This window comes from Boleophthalmus pectinirostris, unplaced genomic scaffold (genome assembly GCF_026225935.1).
Source record: "Boleophthalmus pectinirostris isolate CB_2022bp ecotype Guang Dong unplaced genomic scaffold, ASM2622593v1 HiC_scaffold_10, whole genome shotgun sequence".
In the NCBI taxonomy this organism is placed as follows: Eukaryota; Metazoa; Chordata; class Actinopteri; order Gobiiformes; family Gobiidae; genus Boleophthalmus; species Boleophthalmus pectinirostris.
In genome coordinates this window covers 13,316,775-13,340,466 of record NW_026570971.1, presented here as the reverse complement: position 1 = coordinate 13,340,466, position 23,692 = coordinate 13,316,775, and the positions used below count along the sequence as shown (strand labels likewise).

At 41.5% G+C, this 23,692-nt stretch overlaps 2 protein-coding genes across 2 annotated transcripts; one reads left to right on the top strand and one right to left on the bottom strand.

Moving 5' to 3' along the window:
* Positions 1-2,665: 2,665 nt before the first annotated feature.
* LOC110155540 (intraflagellar transport protein 43 homolog A) lies at positions 2,666-13,826 on the bottom strand. Its single transcript, XM_055161677.1, has 9 exons — positions 13,514-13,826; positions 12,963-13,061; positions 9,081-9,151; positions 7,489-7,524; positions 6,995-7,041; positions 4,064-4,127; positions 3,308-3,392; positions 3,112-3,174; positions 2,666-2,922 (listed from the first exon to the last, which is right to left on the bottom strand). The coding sequence occupies exons 1-9, from the start codon at positions 13,556-13,558 to the stop codon at positions 2,821-2,823; spliced, it is 612 nt and encodes a 203-aa protein (XP_055017652.1). The 5' UTR covers positions 13,559-13,826; the 3' UTR covers positions 2,666-2,820.
* Positions 13,827-14,233: 407 nt separating this feature from the next.
* Positions 14,234-22,922, top strand: tgfb3 (transforming growth factor, beta 3). Its single transcript, XM_020919354.2, has 7 exons — positions 14,234-14,957; positions 18,812-18,975; positions 20,111-20,240; positions 20,348-20,455; positions 21,347-21,494; positions 22,184-22,337; positions 22,638-22,922. The coding sequence occupies exons 1-7, from the start codon at positions 14,615-14,617 to the stop codon at positions 22,794-22,796; spliced, it is 1,206 nt and encodes a 401-aa protein (XP_020775013.1). The 5' UTR covers positions 14,234-14,614; the 3' UTR covers positions 22,797-22,922.
* Positions 22,923-23,692: the final 770 nt, after the last annotated feature.

Sequence of the window (23,692 nt, the reverse complement as noted above, 5' to 3'; positions counted from 1 at the left end):
TGACTCTCTTCGTTTTGTGGCAAGGATTTCTCCTTTAAACTTGAAATCTCATGGAGTCTTTGTGGCAAATCAATACTGCTTTTGAGGACCTTTTCAAAGCACTCCATTTGAATACGTCTCTATTTGCATGTATCAGAATTCAAATGGAGCTTGCATCAGTTCAGCTTAGGAGTAAAACATTCACATACATTCACATCTCTAAGGATTCTGAAGATGCCTTCATGGCCATGCCTTTTGGGACTGTTAATTAGTGTTTGGCTGCTTTATGGCACATGATTGATGAGCCCGGCCTGTAGTGGAATGAACTAGTCTTAATACTCCATAAGGTTTAGCGTATCTGTCCTCACCCCTCACTCAGGGGCCCGGCTCCTGCCCCGGCTATCTCCACATCTCCCATTTTCTTTAATTACACTTTGGCATATTGCTTTTGGGCCATATGGAAGCCAGATATTGAGACCAGATAAGATGTATAAACTTCTGTCAACACTACAGCATATTAACTAGAGCTGGAACCATATTATCTCTCCTGTATCCTTCCAATTAGTGTCCGATATCAGAATACATTAAGACAAGCCTGTCGATGAGGAGAAGGAAGAACATTACAGTAATGGTCCCTTTATCTGATTTTTATTAAAATAGTATTACATATCTCTATTTGTTTTTATGCCACTAGACGAAAAGTCATTTCCAGAAGATCCAATAATAGTTGTTGAATAACTTTCTGTGTGCATTCAGCCGTGTAGTGGTGTTATCCTCTCTAGTTGTAAGGTAGTACGGGGGCTTTTTAGTTTTACATTTATTTATTTTTTGTAAATTGACGTTAGCATGTTTACTACATCAAGAAAGTAATATGTAAACAACAACCATGGTTTAAAAAAATGGCTCAACATTAAAAAGGTCAACCCTATTACTTTTGAGGACAAAACAACACTCACACACATAGGGCATTTCACAAGTTTGAGAACCTCTGCTACACTGAGAATACTATCAGCTCCACTGGATTTTAAACATAGTGCCATCATTGCACATTATCAATGAAATATTGGAAAACAGATGCCTACATTGAAACTGGACCCTTTTTCCACTATAGCAATGGGTCTATTATTTTAATAGAAAATGTCAGGGGAAAATATAGAGGCTCTTAAAACCTTGTATGGCCTGTATTTGGATCAGATATCCCCAACATCAGCATGGCCTCAGACTGCTTCCCTCTCAGTGACTCCATGTTAGTGTGCTATGATAACCACTACTGTCAGACTATCTCTTCCTTTTGCCACTACACACTTAACAGTTCATTCCACGTGATTACATTCACAGCAGACACACCTCACACACAAGAGGTCACTGTAGCATCGAAGTAAACTCCTCTGTGTTGAGAATAAAGCAAGAGCAAAGAGATGAGGGAGTGGAGAAAGGTCACTTTGAAAAACTGGATGCAAACACATGCCAAACAGCGTCTCTGGACTGCACTCGCACACTCTAATCCCTTCTCTGATCCATAGATATTTGGGCCAATCATTGGGGCCTTCCTCAACCTGTGATCAGTGGGCCCTAATCTGAGTCCTCTGCCCAGCCACAGTGCACCTCAGACGGCCCGGGCCAGCTGCCAGCCGAGGAGTGGCAGGCGCACACTTCTCTGCAGAGACAGCTAGAGGTTGTCTCTACATGGATGGGCACTTCGCAGCTCGGCAGGGGCGGGAGGAAGGGGCAAAATAGCAGCTGCTCAGGGCATATGGGCAGAATTCATTAAGTCTGGCTAAATACGCCAATTGTGGAGGCGGTAAAAAATGTGTGTTTGCAGGTCTGACAGACAAACAACAGAGATGACTTTCTGGACAAAAGCCTGGACAGTGCACACATCTGAGCCGGACCATCCTGTTTTCTATCAGCGTGTCCCGGGATAGTAGGCCTGATCAAGTTGATTCAGTGCCTTACAGATGAAAAACCTGGATTATTTGTTAAAGGTGGTGATTAATTGTTGGATGCATAGATTGTGTGTCCTTGAAGACTTTGCTGTGCATCACACCAACTGTCATGAGACAGCCGGTGCCTCAGACATCAACCTAATCACTTTCTGTAAATATTACAACTGTTTCACTAATAGAGCTGCAATGACTTTGAGGAATACATCAATATTCCCACACATGAACCAAAGACAAACAGAGCAGCACAGTACACAAAGCATTTTGTTAACTATATTACATTCTCATTTCAAATCAGGGCGGAACATCTGTTTAGAGTGTGGCTTGTCGTGTTCTTCACTGCAACACACTCAAGTCAAATAGTTGGTTTACTACAATAAAAACATCGGCTTTGGTGTTGACTCACATATGCAGCTTTTATCCAGTGAAACTTTAATGTATGGTAATCCTCCAGGTGTCAATGAGAACTGTGTTCAATGCTTTTGAGATAATAGTGAAGACAGGGTTGTTCCTATCGAAGAGCTGGAAGATAAAGTCAATGCCACTGTCAATAACAATAAGGTTGTGGGCTTTAATGAAGAATGTTAATTTGAACACAATCAAGTGGATTTCAGCTTAGCTCATTATCAACCTTGGACTTGTAGGTTTAGCGATAATGCTGTTGTTGCAGAGGACATTTATATCAGTGAGTTCTGAAACAATACACACGAGTGTACACAAACAAAACAAATAGAAACAAGTCAAACTGCATTAAAATACTTTATTTATAAATATATATATATATATATTTTACAAAAAATGTGTAGTTACAATAATAATATGAATATCACCAAAGTCCTAACAGCTGCTGTAGGTTGTTTTAGTTTACACTGAAGTTTGGACATGAAGAGTTTTGTCCTCATGTTACGGACAGTTCCTCACTCTCTCCTTGATCCCATTCCATCAGCAGCTCTGAGGACACCTCTGTAAACAGATGATCCCAGTCCCAGCTCACATCGTCCTGCAGAGGGGGAAGAAGAATTAGAGGCAGCACTAGACAGCCCAAGAAGAGATGGGGGAAGTGTTAATGTACACATCATAAATCTTGATTACCTGAGAGACAAGTGGCATGCTCCCCTGTGCCCCAGAAACAGCTGGATAGAGCCTCAGTGGGAGCTCACAAGCTATATTTACCAAAAAACTCACTCACCTCTTTCACCTCCTGCTCTGGAGCTAAAACCTTGGTGAGAAGCCTCAAGTCAATCTCTCCATCCTGAAGAGAGAGGGAGAGAAGAAATTCACTTTGCTTGCACAAATAGTGATAAGGGTGGAGTTTAAATGGACAACCTTGAGAACAAAAGGAGAAGTGAATGTCAAAGATTCAAAAATACATTTACTTGACTTACTAAGGTCTGAAACGCAGAGTAGTACTTCAGGTCGTTGTCCAGGTCCCGATAAGTCATTACCCGGTTCACCTGAATGCTAAGAGGACAATAGATGTTATGATGATCACACAAACTGACCATGCGATCCCAATACAGCAATCTGGACACATGTAAATGAAGTATGATTGACACTGAACCACAACTGCTCAAACTATGGAGCTTGTCTCAAACTAGATTCTAAGATCTCACACTGAGAGAAAAGGGAGATTGTTGCCAAGTGGTAAATGCCTTAAATTGAAACCCAGCTGCTTATCTGTGGGTTGGAATTAAGTGGGGGGGCTCTCAAAGTGGCTGGGGCCTAGCAGTGCATGCCAGTCCTACTTACTGCACATTACACGCTACATTGCCCTCACAATGAGTTCAATGTGGATATTATCTGGCACAGAGAGCAAGCCCGAGCCTAATAACCTCCACCGCTGTCATAGCCTTGCTACATATTCGACACATGTCGGCGTGTCTCTGGCTGCCCTGTAAATCAAAGGCCCGGTTAGTGAGGACCCTGGTAACGGAGTTGCATAAATCACACCAACTGTTATTTCTGCATTTTAGCCCCATAAAGCAAGACCCTGTGATGGCACAGTGGAGGACAGGCAGCCATCAAAGTCACAGAGCAGGCCACTGCACTTCTCTGGATCCTCTGCATTAAGATGAAGGTACCCGAGGCACAAGCACCACGACTGCTCATGGAGGAGGGGAGGTGGGTTCACTACCTTGGTGGCGGCAATTTGCATGGTGAGATCTTCTTCCTGCACCTCATCAAGGTCTGGGATGACTGGAATATCTAAAAGAAAAAAGATTCTATATTAATATGGATATATTTATTTCCATTCTAAATCACGGCTGGATTACAGTAAGTCCCAGGTGTATGGCAGGAGGAGTGTAGCCATGTGTTCCCTCTTCCTCTCACTACAGCTACAGCCTCAGAAGAGCTGCCCTGTCACAATAGCCATGCTGCCATGAATATTCAGGAGGCCACGCGTCAGCTCTCCCCGCTGTGAGAGGGGCGCAGGCCAGGGGCTCCCCAGAAAGCACCCCCTGCTACCTAAGCATTTGGGCCCTGTCAGAGCGGCACACCCCCAGGACCTGCGCTGGCCGCCGGGCTGACCTCCGTGTCCACTCTGCCACTCTGACTGGGGCCATGTCCAACCATGTGCAAGAGTATGTGCTTACGGGCCCATCTGTGTGGGGTCAGAAGTCACGGTGCGGCCTGGCAGGGGCTGCGGTGCCAGGAGCTGCCAACCACTGCTCAAACAGTGGGAATCCACTTTAATTGGCAAAACGCAACAGGACAGAGGAGGTTTCCACTCCCAAGAAGGACAAGGCAAACTTTCACTTTCAGATGGACAATTGTTAGAGAAGGAAAATATAGACAGATATTGGAGATTATTATTATACTCCTACTAATTCAAATTAAGAAAAATAAGATGACTATCACAAGACTAAATTAAATAAGTTATATGTGGTGTACAGGTGTTGTGGAAAAATGTCTCTATTTGCATTGTATTTGCAAACTTTGTTAGCAGACATTTGCTTCATGAGGAGCAGCTCTACAGCAGAGTCTCAAAGTGGGATCAGAGATGGATAGTAGCAGAAGAGGAGCTGCATGAAGAGGCTTGTCAGTAATCTCTGACCACAGTACTTCAGCCTCAGGGGAAAGTCAATACTACAGGTAAATAGAGGTGAGCAGGTGGAAGTGTGCATCTGATGTGAGGATATATCTGACCATCTATTTCATCCAAATAACTCTGGAAAAAGTGGAGTAGGATCGTCAGCAGCCATAAGCATCTTTACATATATGTAGTTATTTTTAAGTAACACTCACAGATTACAGATTAATAATTTGGATCTGACTTCAACATGCTACAGGTTGAAAATGTGTCCAAATATGACCCATCACCTTTAGATAGCTAACCTCTAACCCTGCTGGTTTTCCCTGTTTTAATCAAACCAAATTCAAAATGCTCTTCCCGTTTAGCCACTGACAAGACTCATCTGTGTTTCTGATATCCAAATAAATGCAGGCGCGGGTATTTCATATGCATGAGGCCGGGGTGACACTTTGTCCTCTCATTTACAAAGCACGGTGTTCAGCAGAATCCGTCCCCCCTGGACCCCCAATCAAATTTAATGGTCTTAGTGCAATGACATCAAAAAGCCTTGCCATCCAGCTCTTTGCAAATAGCTAACCGGGTTGTCTATCTGTCCACACACACAGAGCCCACGCCTTCCAGTAATGTCCGATTAGCACGAGTTCAATTTAAAACTAACAGGCATATGCTGTCTATATGCAAAGTGTATTATTAGGTGCAACAACGTTCTAAATGAGCTTCAAATTCACCCCATTACGGCAGGTCAAAGGGGCAGTTGCAAACAACCTGTGTTTTCTTTTGATGCAAAGGCCAGGTCTATCAGCTGTCAGTGCGCTGCGTATTACCAACACAGACTTCCTTCTCCCAGCTCGACGTGGATCAAGTGGGCTTTTGTCTGGCAGAAAGAGACCTGTGTGTATCTTTACTACACACTCAGGTTCAGCTGGTATCAAAAGAGGGAATCATTTACTGTGAACATAGGGACAGATCCCGGCCCACTCCAATCATTACACAGTTTACACCACAGAACTCACCGCTAGACTAACTGGCTCAAAGTGTGACTGGTGCTAGCTGTGTTTGTGATACTAGTGCTATTAGAAGTGACCAGCGGGGGGCTTCGGGGGCCACTGATGAGGAGATTGGAGCAGGGGACTGGGCATGCCTTCTCTCTCCTCTCTCCTCGTTGCCAGTGGACATAAGGGATAAGAGTAGGGGACACAATCAAGATGGCAGGCCTATCTCGCTAACCCTCAGCACTGTAATTTCCAATGCCCCTGCCTCGAGCTCTGCATTAAGAGCTCTCCCTCCATCGAGTAATGATCTTTCCTGGAGCATTAAGTGCAAAAGAACCAAGAGCCTGACCACTTTAGTTAATAAACACATCATTACCAGTGTAAATGTTTGGAGGAATCAATCAGGAGCTTGAATGTATTAGGAATGCATGCACAAATTAAAGTTCTTAAATGAACTGCATGTATCCTGTGCTCTTACAGTTTTAAAAAGGGCACGACAATCACAACTGAACCTGAATTGCTACTGCTTTAACATGTATATAGAGTTCACAGACAATTTCTCTTCATTCTCAGTATATGGACAGCATATACTGCAGCAGCATAGGTACTGATTAATGACTGGCTAGATGTGCTGTGGTTTTGGAAGTAAGGATTCAGATCAGAGATTCCATGAGGTTTAATCTTACATACAGTTCATTTAATTCTTTACTTTTTATTAGCTTTATACAGGACTTTATGGTGCTATTTCTGCTAAATAGCCATTACAGTGTCAAAGCAGCATTGTCACATCATATATGTTCCTAACCAACTTCCACTTTCTTCGTACAATCTAACTAGAGAAGCTGAACGACATAAAGAGATTCAGTTTGCAGTGGTGACAGTGTGGTGGCTTTCCTGAGGCCCCAGAGCGCGCTGAGAGCCGTGCAAAGCTGTGATGGGCCTGTTTATCTGCTCCACTTCCTCAGGATGGATGCGCTGGGAGCCACTGGGAGACTCTTTTAGCCCGTGAGGAAAGACAGAGCACCACAATGCAAGGGTGCTCTCACCTCCTTCATCATCGGATCCCTCAGGAGTTTGTGGTCGCAATCGCCGACTGTTAAAAGAAAAGAACAGATGAATTATTTAATGCTTTTAATGGTGAGGACCTCTCTGGTTCTTTTGATGACTGGCCTTCTGTCATTTATTTCTTTGAGGACAGCTAAAATGATGTACGATGCGAAATATTTTATAAGAACATAGAAAAAAGATATGGAAAATGGAACAATTCTGTTATGTTTGCCAAAATGAGAGGTACTTTCATTTGCAGCTTTAGACAATCTTCAAGAAAAAAAAAAAATTACATTGGCTAATTTCGGTTCTACCAGAATAACAGTAATGAGAAATCAGTTAGTGCATTTTAATCAAGTGATTGTGTGACACTGGGGATGAGAGGACAATCTGAAAGCTAATTGTACTTTTCAAACAAAAATATCAGATTGGCCGTTTAAATTCAATTTAAAGCCTAGATTAAAACTGTAATGTTAAGTATGTGGGGACTTACTCCTCCATGTCCTCAGCTGCAGGTCTTCTAGAGGACCTGTGTAAAAATGTTGAAGAGACATTAGAAACAGCATCGCTTGTACACTGGCAAGTGCTAGTGAAAAACAAAAAAGTGCTGTGAACGTTATATCCTTAGTAGTATGCAATCATCTATACTGTTTCAATAGGCCCAATTTAAATCATTACCAAAACACTTAAAAAAAAAAAAAATCCGTTTCAAAACCTTATTCCAGTGCAGAACTGCACAGTATTCTGGTGGAGTAGTGCCCCCTGCTGGTTTTAGAAGAAACTCCAGTTTACAAACTTTCTTGATAAACTCACAATAGATAGCATTACAACTAATGAACAACAATTATAAAGCAGAAAATGCCCCACTTTCATTACAATAGTTGCAAATATATGTTTTTTTCCTATTTCAGTAATGTTCCAGTGATCCAGCGGAGAGTGCACTATAAATCTTTCTCTTTTTCAAGCTTGGTGAATTTTAGTCAATTTTAGTTTGAAGTCAAACATTTCTGTTTCTGTTTCTTCATTTTCTAAATTTACCTCTGAAACAGAATTAATTAAACAGAAAAGTGTATCTATCCTGCCTTTAAGCCCAGCAGACAGAGGCAGAGCAGAGCTACCTGGCTGCCCTTGACCGGTGTCCTGTCTGGGTGGAGGGGACTGTGGGGGGGCGAGACATTACTGGCTTCTTGATTAAGACTCATGTAAGGCAAAGTGATAGACATGGTAAAACTGTCTCGAAAAAGTTGTTAGGGATAAAATATATTGTGACAAACTGGCTTCAAAGGTTCATCAATACACTGACAGATCATTTAGTGTCAATTAGAAGTGATAGATCGACAAATCCTGGGATATCTGTGCTGGGATTAGTGGGAGGAGGGCGGGCGGCGGTGATTGAGCAAAAGGGGTGACATTGAAAGCGCGAGTCCTTGTCCGTTCCGAGGGGGGCCATTACTTACTTTGTTTCAGAGAGGATCAATGCGCGTGCGGTGATTTTTCTAACACCACCTGTATTACAATAGCGTTGGGACCATGAGTTAAGCTGCGTTACACCAAAGCATGTAAGCCTTACGCTGAAAGGGAAGATCTATTGAGTTGGCTTTTCTAGTTGCTTGCACTATAAACAAGCTCAAATGATCTAATGCATCAGTCCAGTGCATTTCCAATACTTGTTAGACTAAAGCATAACTAGCTGGTTTTATGCAAGATGTGGTTGGCTGATTATGACCAACACATTCCATCTGTTCCAAATATTCTGAGGAGTTGCCATGTTATGCTCCCTGTGTAAAGACCAGCCCGCAGTGGTATGGGGGTGATTAAGTGGCTTGAACCGGCGTGATGAAGTGGCTAGCTGACTAACAGTGCCCTCCTGTGGCTGATGCATTAACCATGTCAATTACCGCCTTGCTCGCAGATGAAGACGAATGGAGAGTTGCCCGCTCAGACAGACTCCCTCTAACCTTGTTGATTCACAGCCCGAGTGCCAAATATGCGCTGATAAATAAGCTCATTCAACAGCATGAGGGTTCATTAATAACAGTAGAAGTGCTTTTTGTGTAGATGGGAGAAAGAGACAAAGACTTGTACTTGGCAGATCCCGAACCGGAGCTTTCTTCAGCCCATCCTCCCAGTCTGCGCGTAGGTTTCGCTGGAGGACCCTGAAAAAACAAAACAGAAATAGAATGTCACATGTTTAAAAGGACACTGTGTAACTATTCTTAAGAATTTATTGCTTTGCATGGATTGTTCCATAGCACGGCATTAAACGTCTCCATCTTCATAGAGATAAGCAGGGGATGTCACCAAGCCAATTTACAGGTCATCTTTATGAAGAGGCAAGCCTGTGCAGATTGGCCTTCTTGCTTTCATCAGTCTACCTCAGGGCAACAGTGGCTACAGTATCTTATCACAGACTATGGAGTGAAAAACTAATGTAATGTTAAGAACTGTAATGTTATGAGCTTTGGGTGTTTTGTTATCATGCATTGAAGGCAACATCTGCATATTGGCGGACCCCCCACCAGTGAAGTTAAAACATTAATCCTATTTTTTATGTAACATACAGCAGTTCTGCTCTATTTTCTATTAAATGAATGGCCTTGCACTGTGCATTAATCCTAACAAAAATAAATACGCTTTATCAAAGAGGATCGTGAAAAGCTGTCATCACAATTATTTTTATGTGGCGCCAGAAGGGGGCCCTCTTGTCTAGGATAACACAAATTATGAGTCCATCTGGCAAAAGGACACTTCAAAGTAAAGTTGAAAGTATATTGCATACTTTTATGAAGAGATATCGTACAAAGCTACTCCAGGTCATGTTTGTTTAAGTTTTCAGTTTGCCCATTTCTAGGAACAGAACCTATGGAGCAGAGTGTGGGAACGGCTAAAGTGCATATATCTTTCCCCAAAAATAGATCCACAAGGGGAAAAAAATGACCTTCTCATTCCTTCATTCTGAAAATAGTAAACTCCAAATGCATTCTGATCCTGTGACCACTCGTACTTGAATGAATGAATTCCTCAGAGCGAGCGAGGGTGGGCACCAGACAAATTGATTTAAAAAAAAAAAAAAAAAGGGACCACCATTTCTCATTACTAAATTGTGTCTGTAGAAGGACAAAGGGCTTGTGAAAAATCTCGTCCGTTTATGATGAAATAATTGCTCAAGGCTCACTCCTTCGCCAAAGCCATTTATAAATTTGAATGTCACCATTAAGGGGTGCATGGGGGAGGGAGGGAAGGAGAAAAGGAGAGGGGGGGCTGTATTCCACTTTATTTTACCATTAATCCAGACAGGCTGCGGCTGAAAAAGCTCCTTCAACTTTGAGCAATTAGTGATTTTCTCATTATGAACAATTTCCACTATTAAGGTATTTTAAGCAATAATTACATCCCTGCTTTTGTTATTTGACCTACAGCGCACTGGCCACAGTAGATCCTTTCCACTTTTCCTTTTTTGGTTCTCAGAGACTTTTTAAGAGAGTAATGATTTTTATTATTGATGTGTCTTTTTTTTTTTTTTAAATCATATGACCTACTTTGTGCAACTTCCACTATGTAAGTTTTTAGGTGGAGGGTCCGAAATATTCTGTCCTCCATGGAGATTTGCTGAAATATTCCGCAAAATAGCCAAAAATGTATCAATCTCCATGCAGGTGACTCTAACAAACCAAGTAGGATATTTCTGACAATAAAACGGCTGTAATTGAATGAATGAAAGATATATGTTTATACTATACTGTGGAACAGTTCAGGCAATAGCATTTCCATGAGATAAGCAGGTGACAGTCCTTCAAACACAAAACTACATCAACAACAACTTTAATCACAGTAGTTGCAGTTACAGTTTGGTTTAAAATGATGGTTTGAAAGAGATAAAAATTCAGGAAAGGTCAAGTCCAGGACAGAGAGGGAAGTGAAAAATATCACAAGTATTAGAAAAGATGATGTCAACCACAAGACAACGTATTCTGTATTCTCTGTATTTATCTCAAGCCATTTCAGCAGCTAATGTCAGAAACATTCCCTCGGGGAAACTCTGTTACTCAGGTTAAAATAAAGCTTAGTTTAAGTCTAATCTCACCATAAAGAACTGCCTCAGCTGAAACTACAACAAATGAGCTGATTTGCGCTCTTAAACAAGTATGACACATAACATTACAGTCTCAAGCTAGCTAAAAAGCAGTCGCCTTTTTGGTGAAAATCAAACATCTAAATTGGACAGTGAACGCTCATATTGATCACACATTCTTGAAAATGTGTTGTTTAAATACATTTTGATTTTTTTTTTATTTGTTATTTTTTTTATCTTAAAACTGTTTTGTCTGTGTCTGCCAATATGTGTATTGTGTCACCATGGTAAATGCTAAACATTCTGCCAATAGAGATACATGTAGAACACCTCTAGCACACTGTGTGACATTCTAGGCAAAGCAATCCATGGGTTTCATAGTGATGAAAAGCGGGAATCATCACCGTAGCAATTCAAGACAAAATATATCTTTTGAATGGGCAAAAGTCCTCAGAATATCAACTGAAACCCATGAACATCATCTCCATAGAGACAAGCAGGTAACAAACCCTCCACCACAAAAGTCACATAGTATATGAATAATTGCACATTGAAAGACATAACCCAGTGTACAAAAAGAGAGTTCACTGACGATTTTGGACAATACACAAGGACAAATACAGGATAATCTAATAATAAAGTGCAAGAATATAGAGAGGGCCCCCAAGTGTCCTGAGAAACAAAACACATCTGGCCCACCAGTCCTTAGTGACCAAATATGAACTTCACAGTGTAGTAAAAAGCTAATGGCTGTTAAAGCAATTAGCTCAGCCCTCGTAGTTTTCTAATTTGGGATTCTGTGACAGTCTCTAGGGCGAGGAACTTATGGTGGACAAACCCTAGCAGCCCATAAAAGCGAGTGACTCTTTGTTTAAAAGGACGTCAGGAATGCGACAAATCAGTTGGGTATTTTAGGAAGATGAGGCCAGGCTTGATAAACGAAGACTGTAAATAAACCCCACAGTCACAGGACATGATGGAAAAATGTATTGCATGTGCACAGCAGGTCACAGAGGGCGCGAGAATAATGCTTCATACATTTGGGAAGTTGGCCTAATTTGGAAAGATTGGCCTAAAGTAAAAGCATAGCAAGAATTTTTGCTTTGGGAATTATGTCCATTTTATAGTTCCGCCAATTTAGTCGGAATGGTTGATGTCATGAACACTGCAGCACTGCTGCGGAAGTTGTTTAGTGGCCGTTTATTAAAAATGTGTTTCAGTTCACAGTGCTTCAGTCTTGAAGTGTAGAAGCTTCAAAATTTATAAACTTAAATGAAACTTATAGTTGGCTTCTATTCATAAACTTATTGCTGCTTATTGTTAGCAGTGTAATGCAGTTCCATTCATAAGTTTAAAGTCAATGAAAAATTAGAGATGTAACAATAACCAAAATATTGTGGCATCGTATTGTCAAATGTTCCACAATAATGTGGAACTTTTCAAATCAAAATCACAAGCTCCTTCTGCATTTTGAAAAGAAAAATGAGCATTAATGCAATTCTCTTTAAGTCTCAAATACCTCAATAAATATTGTATCGTGAGATATACATCAGTTTGTGATAATACTAATAATGTCATTACATCCCTATGAAAAAGTCTTTCAATTTTGGGCAGGAATAATACTGTTTTGATTTTTAAAGGTCATAAGTTTAAGAATTTGAGCAATGTTAAAGAAACACTTCATAGTGCGCAAACAATTAAGGGAAACACTCAAAGAGCTCACAAAGAAATATGTGAAACAACACAGTTCTTAAGTCAAGTTAGTACCTGCAGTACCTACCTCATCTTCATCCTTGAGTTTAAATCATGTATGAGGTGAATAAATAATACACAGATAAGTTGTTTCTTTTTTAAGGAAAGGGGTGTGTCTCAGTATCTTAATAATCACCCTTTACCTCTCCCGATGCAGAGCCTGAAAACTTTCTTCCATGTCGATTCTCCTCAAATGAAGTCTGATCCGCTCCAAGGCGAGCCCGTCGCCCTGATTTTGGAGCCTAGAAAAATATTTTCAAAAAATGTCCTTGTTTATATTAGACAAAGTCAAATTAAATGTATTATATGTTTGAGTTGAAAGCAAATGTCCATCAAAAAATCTCCATACTACATTTGTCCAAGAATGAATGCAAACAATTTTAGGCAAGTTTAACAGCAGCTACATCAGTACTGAAATATACAAAATTAGCACATAATGACTTTATTTCCTGCATATAATATGCATTGCTAATCTATTATTAGTATGATGATTAAAAACAAAACAAAAAAAGTATGTTAAAGATAATGGGAAACTAACTCTTGTCCTTATGCACTTAGGATCAAGCTAGCGCTCTTAGCATCTCTAGCTGCATTTTGGGACAAGTTAGCAACGACTCGCTCTCAGCACAGAAACATTCTAACAGTGAGTTCTTTCTTTTGCTCCCACCTTTGCAGTTCATTAAACGGCACTTACATTCTTCGAAGCGACAGAGTCTCCCAGCTGAAGAGTGTCTTCCATTTCTTGTCAATGCGTATGCTAAGATTGGCTAGGCTAAGTTAGCACAGCAGCCTCTAGGTTCGCTCACGCATCACTTAGCAACGTTCTCCATGGCAACGCCAAACTCCTGAGAGAGACGTCAAAAGATGGATCAGTTTTGCTTTCTTATATTAGTTTCATTAAATGTAAAAAGTAAAATATGTGTATAATGCAACACAGGCATATAACATATCTTGTTATTTCTGTCTCTTTTTTCCCCCTTGCAGCAGCAGTTGTCTCGTTCCTGAACCTTTTCTGTTTATCCACTAGATGTCACTGCAGGCCCGTTTTAAATGGACCATTCTTTTTATACAGCTACTAAACTTGAAGAGTATTATTTTTTGTGTGTAGGCTATCTTGATAAACTATATTTCATAATTATGATATTTGATTAATGATCAAAGGAATGAGACTTTCACATTATTTTTCAATTCATCATGTTTATTTTATAATTTTGTGACACAGTGCCCACTGCTGCACATAGAAATGTAGACGAAGGTTTTATATTAGAAAATGATGTCATTTAAACTTATTTTATTGCATAAATAAACTATATTACGCTGTGGATGTAATTGCCCTGCCACAGCCACTCCCACCAAAACGTCACAGCGTGCGGATAAAAAGAGTGAGTGAAAGCGCACAGTGCTCGAGCGCGTGAGGCTGATGTGGAGGAGCCCTGGAAAGAGGCGCACTGACTCCATGTGCGCAAGTGGATGAGCCGCCAATGCAATTAAGAGTGCGCGGAAAGGAGCGATATACCCGGGAATTAAAGTGACTCTGTACCAAGGGGAATGAAGAGAAGCATCGCGAGTTCTAATAACGAGCTGAGCATATTTCTCGCTATGGCACGGATTTGCACTCGTATAAATGCACATTTTGCGAAGATGACATAGCACTTGACAAAAATGGGATTCCTCCGAGAGCCGAACTCACTAACGACCTGAATGAGTAAACAGAGACTGGATTCAGATTGGGGCTCAGTTTGGGAGTCTCTGCCTTGACAATCCACGGTTGTGAGTGAACTGCAGTTGCCTAAATATGAATCTGCGTAAAGCCCTTCTGCTTTTCCTCTTCCTAAATAGTGTGACAATGACTCTAACCCTTTCTACCTGCACCACTGTGGACATTGACCACATCAAGAAAAAGAGAGTGGAAGCAGTGCGGGGACAGATTCTCAGTAAACTGCGGCTGACCAGTCCGCCTCAGACCACTGGTCCAAGTCAGGTACCCTACCAGGTTCTCGCCCTCTATAACAGCACCAAGGAGCTTATTGAGGAGCTGGGACGGGACAAGCAGCAGAGTTGTGGCCAGGATAACACGGAGACTGAGTACTATGCAAAAGAGATTTACAAGTTCAGCATGATCAGTGGTCCTGAGCACAGTAAGTACACCCTCTTCTTTGATTGCTCCATGCGTAATGGGGTAAACATTTACACACAACTGACCACATAGTCCCATTTAGCCTGTCTTTGAAACAATATAACAAGTTAGGTTAGGAGTTAGGTTATCCATCTGGAAAATAAAAGGTAGGCTATGTATTTTCCACTGCACAGTCTCCTCCTCGGTTGGGCAACTTTTACGCAAACGTGCATTCGTGGCGCGTCATGCAAAGGAGAAAGTAAAATAACAAAATGGAATGAGCGCTATTCCTTGATACATACCTCACACCAAAGCCATGGGAACTCCAGCCTAAAGTCTGACACATTCCTCTGAAAGGAAAATTCTCAGGCAGTTAAGTATACTATGTTGCCAACTCCAATACCTCATTTCCATTTTCTGACTGTGAGTTTCCCAATATTTTTCCACTGTTATAAAATTATATGCCTCACAATTACTCTGTAATAGCAAAAAGCTGAGACGGTATTTTGATCTAATTCTCTTGTCCAGTAATATTGGTATTTCCTGTATAAAATATGCTCCACTGATTGTTCCAAAAAAGAGAAACAGTAGCTGACTGACTGAATCTCCAGAGAAAGTGGAGTGGAGGAGTTGGACTGACGCCTATTCACGGTCAGTGGCTGATTAGCTCATGGCATTTGAAATCAACAGGTGTTTATGCTGTGCCCTGACACTAAACAGAGTCTCCAGCCTAAGCCCTGAATCAAATGTGTTTCACAGCTCCCACAAAGTGCTTCTGACATTCAAAATACACAGCTCGGGTTGATCCCCTGGTCAGAGGTAGCCAGAGCGCCCAAAACAAACACAGGCCTAAGGAGTGCGATCACTGATGGCCACGTGCCCGGGACATCACATACAGTAGGTCGTACTGTAGGCCTTTAACAGGACATTCACTTTGCTTACTACTGACACCGGTCACTGCCAAAACCAAAAATTAACACTTCTTTTTTCCGTTATGTAATTTTCTATGAGTGATTTTAGTGTGCAGCAACATAATGTCTGTCACCTTGATAATTTTGCAGTTCGCTTCATTTTCATTCCTGTTGGATATAATGACTTTTACATGCACTGTTTTTGGAAGGTGGGAGTGTTCGGGAATCCAGTCAAGTTTAGCTTTTTTTTTTTTTTTACCCCAGTTAAAAAGTTAAACAGAAGGTCTTCATCCCTGAAATATTACAAATGCAATTCAAAGTGCAATTAAATGAGCCATATCTCAGAAAGCACAATGATCTAAAGGTGAACTGCTGATTTGCAACAACAACAACAACAACAACAACAACAACAAAAACTAACAAAAAAACAAAGGCTAAGTCACTTGGAGCATTACTTGTAAAAAGTTTTGGGCTTTAGTGAAATCTCAGAATTAAAGTTGAGTCAGTAAAACGTGGGGTAATTTTTTCAAGAGAGGTTATGATCTATGGGAGAAAAGTGGGCTGATGTCATCAAGATGAAAAGACACACAGCTGTTTGGCCTGTGAAACACCCCCAATACCAAAACTTAACTTATAATAGACTATTTCTTCACCATTTCTTGATTTTAGTAACAAATCATTGTTTTTAGTCTTTAAAAAGATTTAAAAAGTTAGTTTGTTAGTCCGGTCAGCTGCCGAGCTACATCTGGATGCAAGGTGCAGTAACTAACCACATGCGGATGTCCCTAAAGCTTGATCAGAGGGTCAGGCCATCAAAAATATGATTTGAGAAATTCAGTAGTAAAAATCCAACGGAAGGATTAGAAAGGGGATAGTACACTTAAATTGCTGTTAATCTGAAATGTATGCTTGTTGGGACTTGTATCTTTCTTATCATTTGTTGCATTTGTGGTGACCACAGTTTTAGATCTCAAATCTCAGGTATAGCTGGAGTTCCAGGGAAAAGGAGTTAGCTATCATTTAGAATAATTTTTAGAACTACACAGCAATAAAGACAAAAAAATAAACACTTCTACTTACTTCACTTATTTATGAATGGGGTTGCCTGATAAGAGTATAATACATTGGTTGTGCTGAATAATAAAGCATAAAATGCTGAGCTCCACAATAAAATGACATTTTATGGGTCATTCATCATAGCTTTTTCAAATAAAAATATTTCTTTTGAATGGGCCAAAGTCCTCAAAAAGTCCTTCAAAACAGGAGGAAAGAGACTCTTTTTGCTTACTTTGTTGATTTGCTCCCACCAAAGCTGGCATCACAAATAGCCAGTAGAGCAGAGGGTGAAGCAGAGGGTGATTCCCGGGGAGCAGTGGTGGAGGAGGCAGCAGGCCGGGCGCGTGTCAGGGTGGGACTGTGGTCTACAACATCAGGGCGAGCCACAACAACCTCAGTCTGTCTTCCAGCCTCATTGCACTGCTTCTTAATCTCCTCTTTATAGACTATCTATGTTGTAATTAATTGAGTGATAATATGAAAATGGGATCAACTGGGCATCATTTTCTTGCTTTGGCTTTTAAATGTGGCTATAAATACACTTTTGCAAGCATGTAAAAGTAAACGCCTCACAATAAAAGTGTGTGTAATTGAGCCAAGTCAGTAGTAATTACAGCCATTTTCATTTATTTACTTGTATAATCTTGTAACTAGATGTCATATTTAGCAAAGATGACTCATGCAGTATTGACATACATTAAACTATCTCAACAATTTAACATTGTGGCCAAAAAAGCAGGGGTCAAGCAATGAGTGCAGGCATTTACAGCTTTGCTATTCAATCATCAGCATGGAACAAATTGCCTACAATATCAGACTTGGCAAAAACAAACTATAATGCAAAATCCACCTAAACCATTGCAATGGGGAATAAATGAGGTCACCCAAAATGAAACCAAAGACCAGATTAGAATTTGAAATCTCCCCTTGAAGTGGGGGGCTTTCCACCTACTGATCATGTGGAGAGGGTGGGCCTAAGCAAGGGCATACCAAGGGAGGACAAGGCTACTACTCCTTATAGATTATGTGGAAACGCTGGACAGATATCAGGCTGTCTGCAAATGCTGAAGGTCAGCTATAAATAGGGAAACCTGGATAGAATCATGGAAATCTAATATAATGGCTGGGGGAAAGTTGAAATTATGGGTCAAACTAAGTACAGATACTTTGAGAGGGTCTTGCATGACACAAGAACAGCTCACCCCTAAGCTGCAGTGCCCCCATCTGCCGCTGGGAACTGCGAGGCCCCGTAATAAACCTGAAAGTTACACCAATAAATTAGGTATATCTTGGCTGTAAATAACATTTCCACTGCGCTCATAAAAATCTGCTTGTTTTCCACTTCACTGCATGTGCTAGTCCAGTTAATAAACACAGTATTCAACACTACTGTATGAGAAAGCTGCCAGGAAGTTTTGCAGAAAGAGTCACAATGTGGCTATCTACTAAGTTGATTAGGGTAAAGGTCAGTGCTCCCACACAATATGTTAGAAGATACTGTATGCTCCCTGATATTACTGTGCATGAGCTCAGTAGGCTGCCTGTCACAATAGTGTAGGGTTGGTTGCTCAGACATGCTGCTGGACAGACTAAGTGATGCCATGTGTTTTCAGCTACAACACTTGGTCCCCGGAAGCACAGTGATTTGGTCTGATTTCTCAGAACACCTGTCGGCTGTGGGGCTAGAGGGAGCAGTCTGTGTTCCACTGTCCACCACATGCGACATTTGGTTTTCATTTCATCACTTTAACTTGTTGCAAACAGGCAAGCTAAAGCAAAAGCAGATGCTCTGTGTTTGGCTTCATATTTTTAAATTTTACTATTAAGCCATGAAATTGATTTGCAACAGAAAACTCAGTGGGATAGCATGTGAAATGGCCTGCATTAATTTGAGTTACTGTTTTCACAGATGACCTCCCCTATTGCCCTAAAGGAATCACCTCCAGGGTTTTCCGCTTCAATGTGTCCATCATGGAGAAGAACTCCACCAACCTGTTCCGGGCAGAGTTCCGTGCTCTGAGGGTCCCCAATCCTGCTGCCAAGAGGAACGAGCAGAGGATCGAGCTGTACCAGGTGTGTGAGCCCACTAATTTCCACTGTTAGCGCTCCATGGTGGGGGGCCAAATGCTCACTTTCTCTCACAGTATGGGCTGTGCAGGTCAGGAAGGAGGGTGAAAACATTTATATTTGGGTGTCCAAGCAGTTCGCTCCTCTTGATCATTATTCCATGTGTGTACAGTCAAATGGATTCCACATTAGGATGGATCTAAGAGCTTGAACAGCCGTCTTAAAGAAACTTGAGCTCACCATTCGTCAGTTTCTTCTCTCTGAGTTGTCAATCTCAGAGCCTATCTTTTTGAGATCATCACTGGTCTACACCTGCACCCCTTAAGTTCTGATTTCATTTGTTTATTCTTTTTCTTCCTTAATTAATAAAGGTATGTCAGATGTCAGTGCGTGGCATATCAAAGATAGATATATTTTTTCAAGTTTCCTCATTAATCTCCCATGAGAGACTAGGAGTAATGATCAGGTTCCAACATTTCCTGCCAGGGAGACAAGCGTCTCAGGGCTGCATACCGCCTCTGAGGCTGAATGCAGCCTGTCAGAGCCTCTGATTGTTTCCAGGGGCTAGGAGGAGATAGGGCAGGGTCGCCCAATGGCCCAGGCAGTAAACAGAGCTGCACTCGCCCCCTCAGTCTGCACTCTGCAGACTGGAGCTGATTGGCAAAGGGCTGACACTGGCAGCGCTCTGGCCCCTCAGTCCCACAGGAAGACAGATTAGATGCTGACATTGTTCAGGATTCTGGTTATCCTAGCAGAGCAGTGGGGCACCTCCATACGATAAACAGCTTTATTCAGGGAAATGCTAGTCTGGTCACTTGCATTTTTGTCTTTGTGGAAAGCTGTGGTCTCAGCACATTAACAACGGAGATATCTGCTTTCTAAACTCTGTGACCCCACATTTGAAGCCACTGTTGGACCTGCTGGTGTGAAGGACAATCAGGTTGTCATTGGCAGAAGGGTAACACGCAGGCATTAACTCACAAAAAGGGGATATCAACACAGGGAGTCACTTTTTCCATGATGAGGAGACGTTTGGCCCAGGGCGTCCCGGAGACTCTGGCTCTAGACAGACAGCTCTGGTTCACTGTGGAACACAAAGTTTATGCAGCTGGCTCACATTTTCAACCATTCTTTCTCACAGATCCTTCAGAAAGACGACCCCAAAGCCAAGCAGCGCTACATTGGGGGCAAGAACGTTCTGACCAAGGGGACACCCGAGTGGGTCTCCTTCGACGTGACCGACACAGTGAGGGAGTGGCTCATGTACAGACGTGAGTGTGTTCATACCTCATAACATTACTCTACGCTTCATTTACAAATGACAGTAGCCCCAAGGAGATAAGGAGCTTCTAAAGACCCTCTGCTTGTATCTGTGCAGAGACTAACCTGGGCCTGGAGATCAGTGTCCACTGTCCCTGCCACACTTTTAAACCCAATGGGGACATCATCGAGAATGCCAATGAGGTACTGGAGGTCAAATTCAAAGGTGAGAATCCATCAAAGTCTGTTTAAATAACAAAATTACATGAAGTTAAGCTGTTAAACAATCAGGGTTTCTTCAAAGTGGAGTTTCTGTCCCTATGCGGACATAGACCCATGGACCCCCTGCATCCACTCTGGTTTGAATACTGGTCTGAATTGTGTTCAGTGAGTTTGTGTCGAATCTCTTGGACTTGTTTTCATGTCACTTGATTGGATCAAATTGGCATAATGTTGTTTTAACATACTTTAGTTCATTCTGATTAGGGACTGAGGATGGTTTTAGCATCTTTATTTGATGTCCACCATATATTTCTTTACATATTCAAGTTAAACAACCTATATAAAATGTAGGTAATGTGAATATTTTATAATTTCACATTCATTCACTTATAAGTACTATTGTCCAAGTCTCCTGCTCATACTATATTACTCCTATTATAGTAGTACTTTTTATAAGCTTAGTCAGAAAAGTCCTTAGTCCTGTCATCAGCGTGTGTTTCCTGCTGTGTGCACAGACTTTCTTTATGGTAAGATAATGGATTTCCTTTTTTATGAAGAAGAAAAGACACAGAGCATGGGAATACAATTGCTCTGGTATCTCACTTAGTGCTGAGGCCCCGGGGCCTGGGAACACTGTAGAATAGACCAGCCACAAGGAATGTGCCGCAACGGCGCTCAGACGCTTGGCCCCGAATTAAAGAGGGCCGGACAAATCCAGCAGCAGCATCTCTCCGGAGATATCCACTGCTTTAGCTATCAGGGCCAGAGTGGATGAGCAGACCCTGGTGCTGAGGAGGGAGGTGAGAAGCACAGGAAGGGACCATGAGAGAGGAGGAGAAAGAGACAGTTATAAAGTCTACACTGTATTGATGTGTTCTAAATCTCTTACTCACAGGTATGGATGAAGATCTGAGCCATCAGAAGGAGCAGAAGGAGCAGCTCTACCCCCACCTCATCCTCATGATGCTGCCACCACATCGACTGGACACTCAGTCCTCGTCGCGAAGACGCAAGAGGGCACTGGACACCAATTACTGCTTCAAGTGAGCCACAGTTCCCTGGAAGAAACCTTTTAATCAAACTGCTCTCTTTGCCCTCAGTGTTGCCAGATATTTTGATTAAAATTTAATGATGCATTCCTTTCATTCATATCTTCCACTATAGCTCTATTTGGGACAAGTACAAAAATTGGTCTTGCGTGTAACTGGGGTTGATATCTTATGTATAATCCACTCAGGCAATAATTCCTCTGTATAATTATACTCCAAAGACTGGCTCAAATCTCAATGTTGTTTACCAAGGAATGGAATCTGTGTGACAATCATGTACGTCAGTAGTGTAAGAAAATGTGAGCTATTTGCTTGGAAAAACAGTAGGATCATCTTTCCAGCTGAACTGTAACATGACACGGAAACTTATTTGAGATGCCAAGGGGGGTACCAAGCCACATAGAATGAGCTTGTTAATCTTGTCAAAGAGCATGACAGAGGTATTAGAGATACAAGTCGGGATCTGTCCCAGCACTTGCCAGCAGTACCTGGTCCTCCACACCGTCTGCTTGGCTCTGGGGATCCTCTGTCAGCCTGACAGTCAGAAACCTGGGCTGACTCCAGGAGGGAAAATAAGGGCACACCTAAGAGTGGAATTCTCTCATCTGTGGATCTGAGGCCACAGGGAGCAAATGTACACAGGTCTGACTCCTGAGTGTAATCCTGTCTTCTCTCCTTTGCAGTAATTATGAGGAGAACTGCTGTGTGCGACCACTATATATTAATTTCCGCCAGGACTTGGGCTGGAGGTGGATTCATCAGCCTGAAGGGTACTACGCCAACTTCTGCTCGGGGCCCTGTCCCTACCTACGCAGCTCTGACACAACCCACAGCACGGTAAGTCAAAAAGCAACTACAGTATCATGAAATTTGGACAATTTTAGACCCATTTTATTTGATTCTTAGTAGGGTGAAATTAACAAATTCTATTTTGACAACAGGCCAATTTTATGCATATTTTCAAAAAATATATTTAATTAAATGATATCAAAGATTGCAGAGAGTTGCTTTGACAGCAACCCAATAAACTACTTTATATTTTTACTTACTGTCATGGTATTGAGTAATTTAAAAAGAATAATATTTGAAATACTATCTGTAAGCTCTTGAATCACCACTCCTGTGTCCTCCTCACAGCTGCTGAGCCTGTACAACACTCTGAACCCAGAAGCATCAGCGTCACCCTGCTGTGTTCCTCAGGACCTGGAGCCCCTCACCATCCTCTACTATGTGGGTCGCTCGCCCAAAGTGGAGCAGCTGTCCAACATGGTGGTCAAGTCCTGCAAGTGCAGCTAGAGACAGTGAGAGAGACACAGACTGGCACTACTCAGGAGCTGGCAGCAGGGGTTTGAATTACTCACCGCTGCTTCTACAAAATGTACAAGGACTCTTTAATCCACCGACAAGAAGCAAGCTGAAAATGAGGCATTCACCCAATGAAGACAATTACCACTTCACTGAAACACAGACCTCTTGAACTTGAGACTTTTAACATTAGTGTTATTATAATATGATGATGTCATTGTAAAAAGAAACTGAACACGCATGAAAAGAAGGTACAATCAAAACAACTAAGAGACAACTGTATGTCCTTGCTGGAAATGAACGCTGTACTGTCACACTGTTCATTGAAATGCTGTCAGATAGAAGTAAGATGTTAGAGAGACAAAATAAGACATGCTGGAAAAAACAAGCCTTTATTCAAAGTAGTATTTCCATGGTTATGTTTACCTCTTGAATACAACAGGACCCAGGGATGTTCTATAGCAAGTGAAGCCTTCTGTTTTATCAACATTGTATGTCACTAAGTGAACACTTAACTAGAACACAAAGTGTAAATGTTTTATTATTACCCTTGAAAACACTTTTTTAATTAAATGGACTGTTGGATAGTATTAAGTTTTATGTTGATATTTCAAAATCCCAAATGTGACTTCATATTCAGCAGAGATGGATGGTCACTTCTACTCTACTGTTAAGTACTCATGTTGTTGCTACAATTGTCAGAATGGCTGTAAAAATCGTGCATGCTGCAGAAAACAGTCCTTGTTCATGCAAGATGCACATCAGTATCGCAGCATGCATCTGCAAAACACAGAATGGCTACAACAGAACTGAAATACTGCCTAGCTACTACTAATGTTACAAAACCACAGACATGGAAAGGAACAAAATACTTTTACTCAATATAT

Excerpts from the sequence above, each read along its gene's own strand:
- LOC110155540 (XM_055161677.1), bottom strand. The coding sequence starts at position 13,558 with ATGGAAGACACTCTTCAGCTGGGAGACTCTGTCGCTTCGAAGAAT. Across the intron at positions 9,152-12,962 it reads CAGGCTCTGCATCGGGAGAG|GGTCCTCCAGCGAAACCTAC; the intron begins GTAAAGGGTGAT and ends TTGTTTTTTCAG. Across the intron at positions 4,128-6,994 it reads GGGATCCGATGATGAAGGAG|ATATTCCAGTCATCCCAGAC; the intron begins GTGAGAGCACCC and ends TTTTTCTTTTAG.
- tgfb3 (XM_020919354.2), top strand. The coding sequence starts at position 14,615 with ATGAATCTGCGTAAAGCCCTTCTGCTTTTCCTCTTCCTAAATAGTGTG. Across the intron at positions 20,241-20,347 it reads GGAGTGGCTCATGTACAGAC|AGACTAACCTGGGCCTGGAG; the intron begins GTGAGTGTGTTC and ends GTATCTGTGCAG. Across the intron at positions 21,495-22,183 it reads GACACCAATTACTGCTTCAA|TAATTATGAGGAGAACTGCT; the intron begins GTGAGCCACAGT and ends TCTCCTTTGCAG.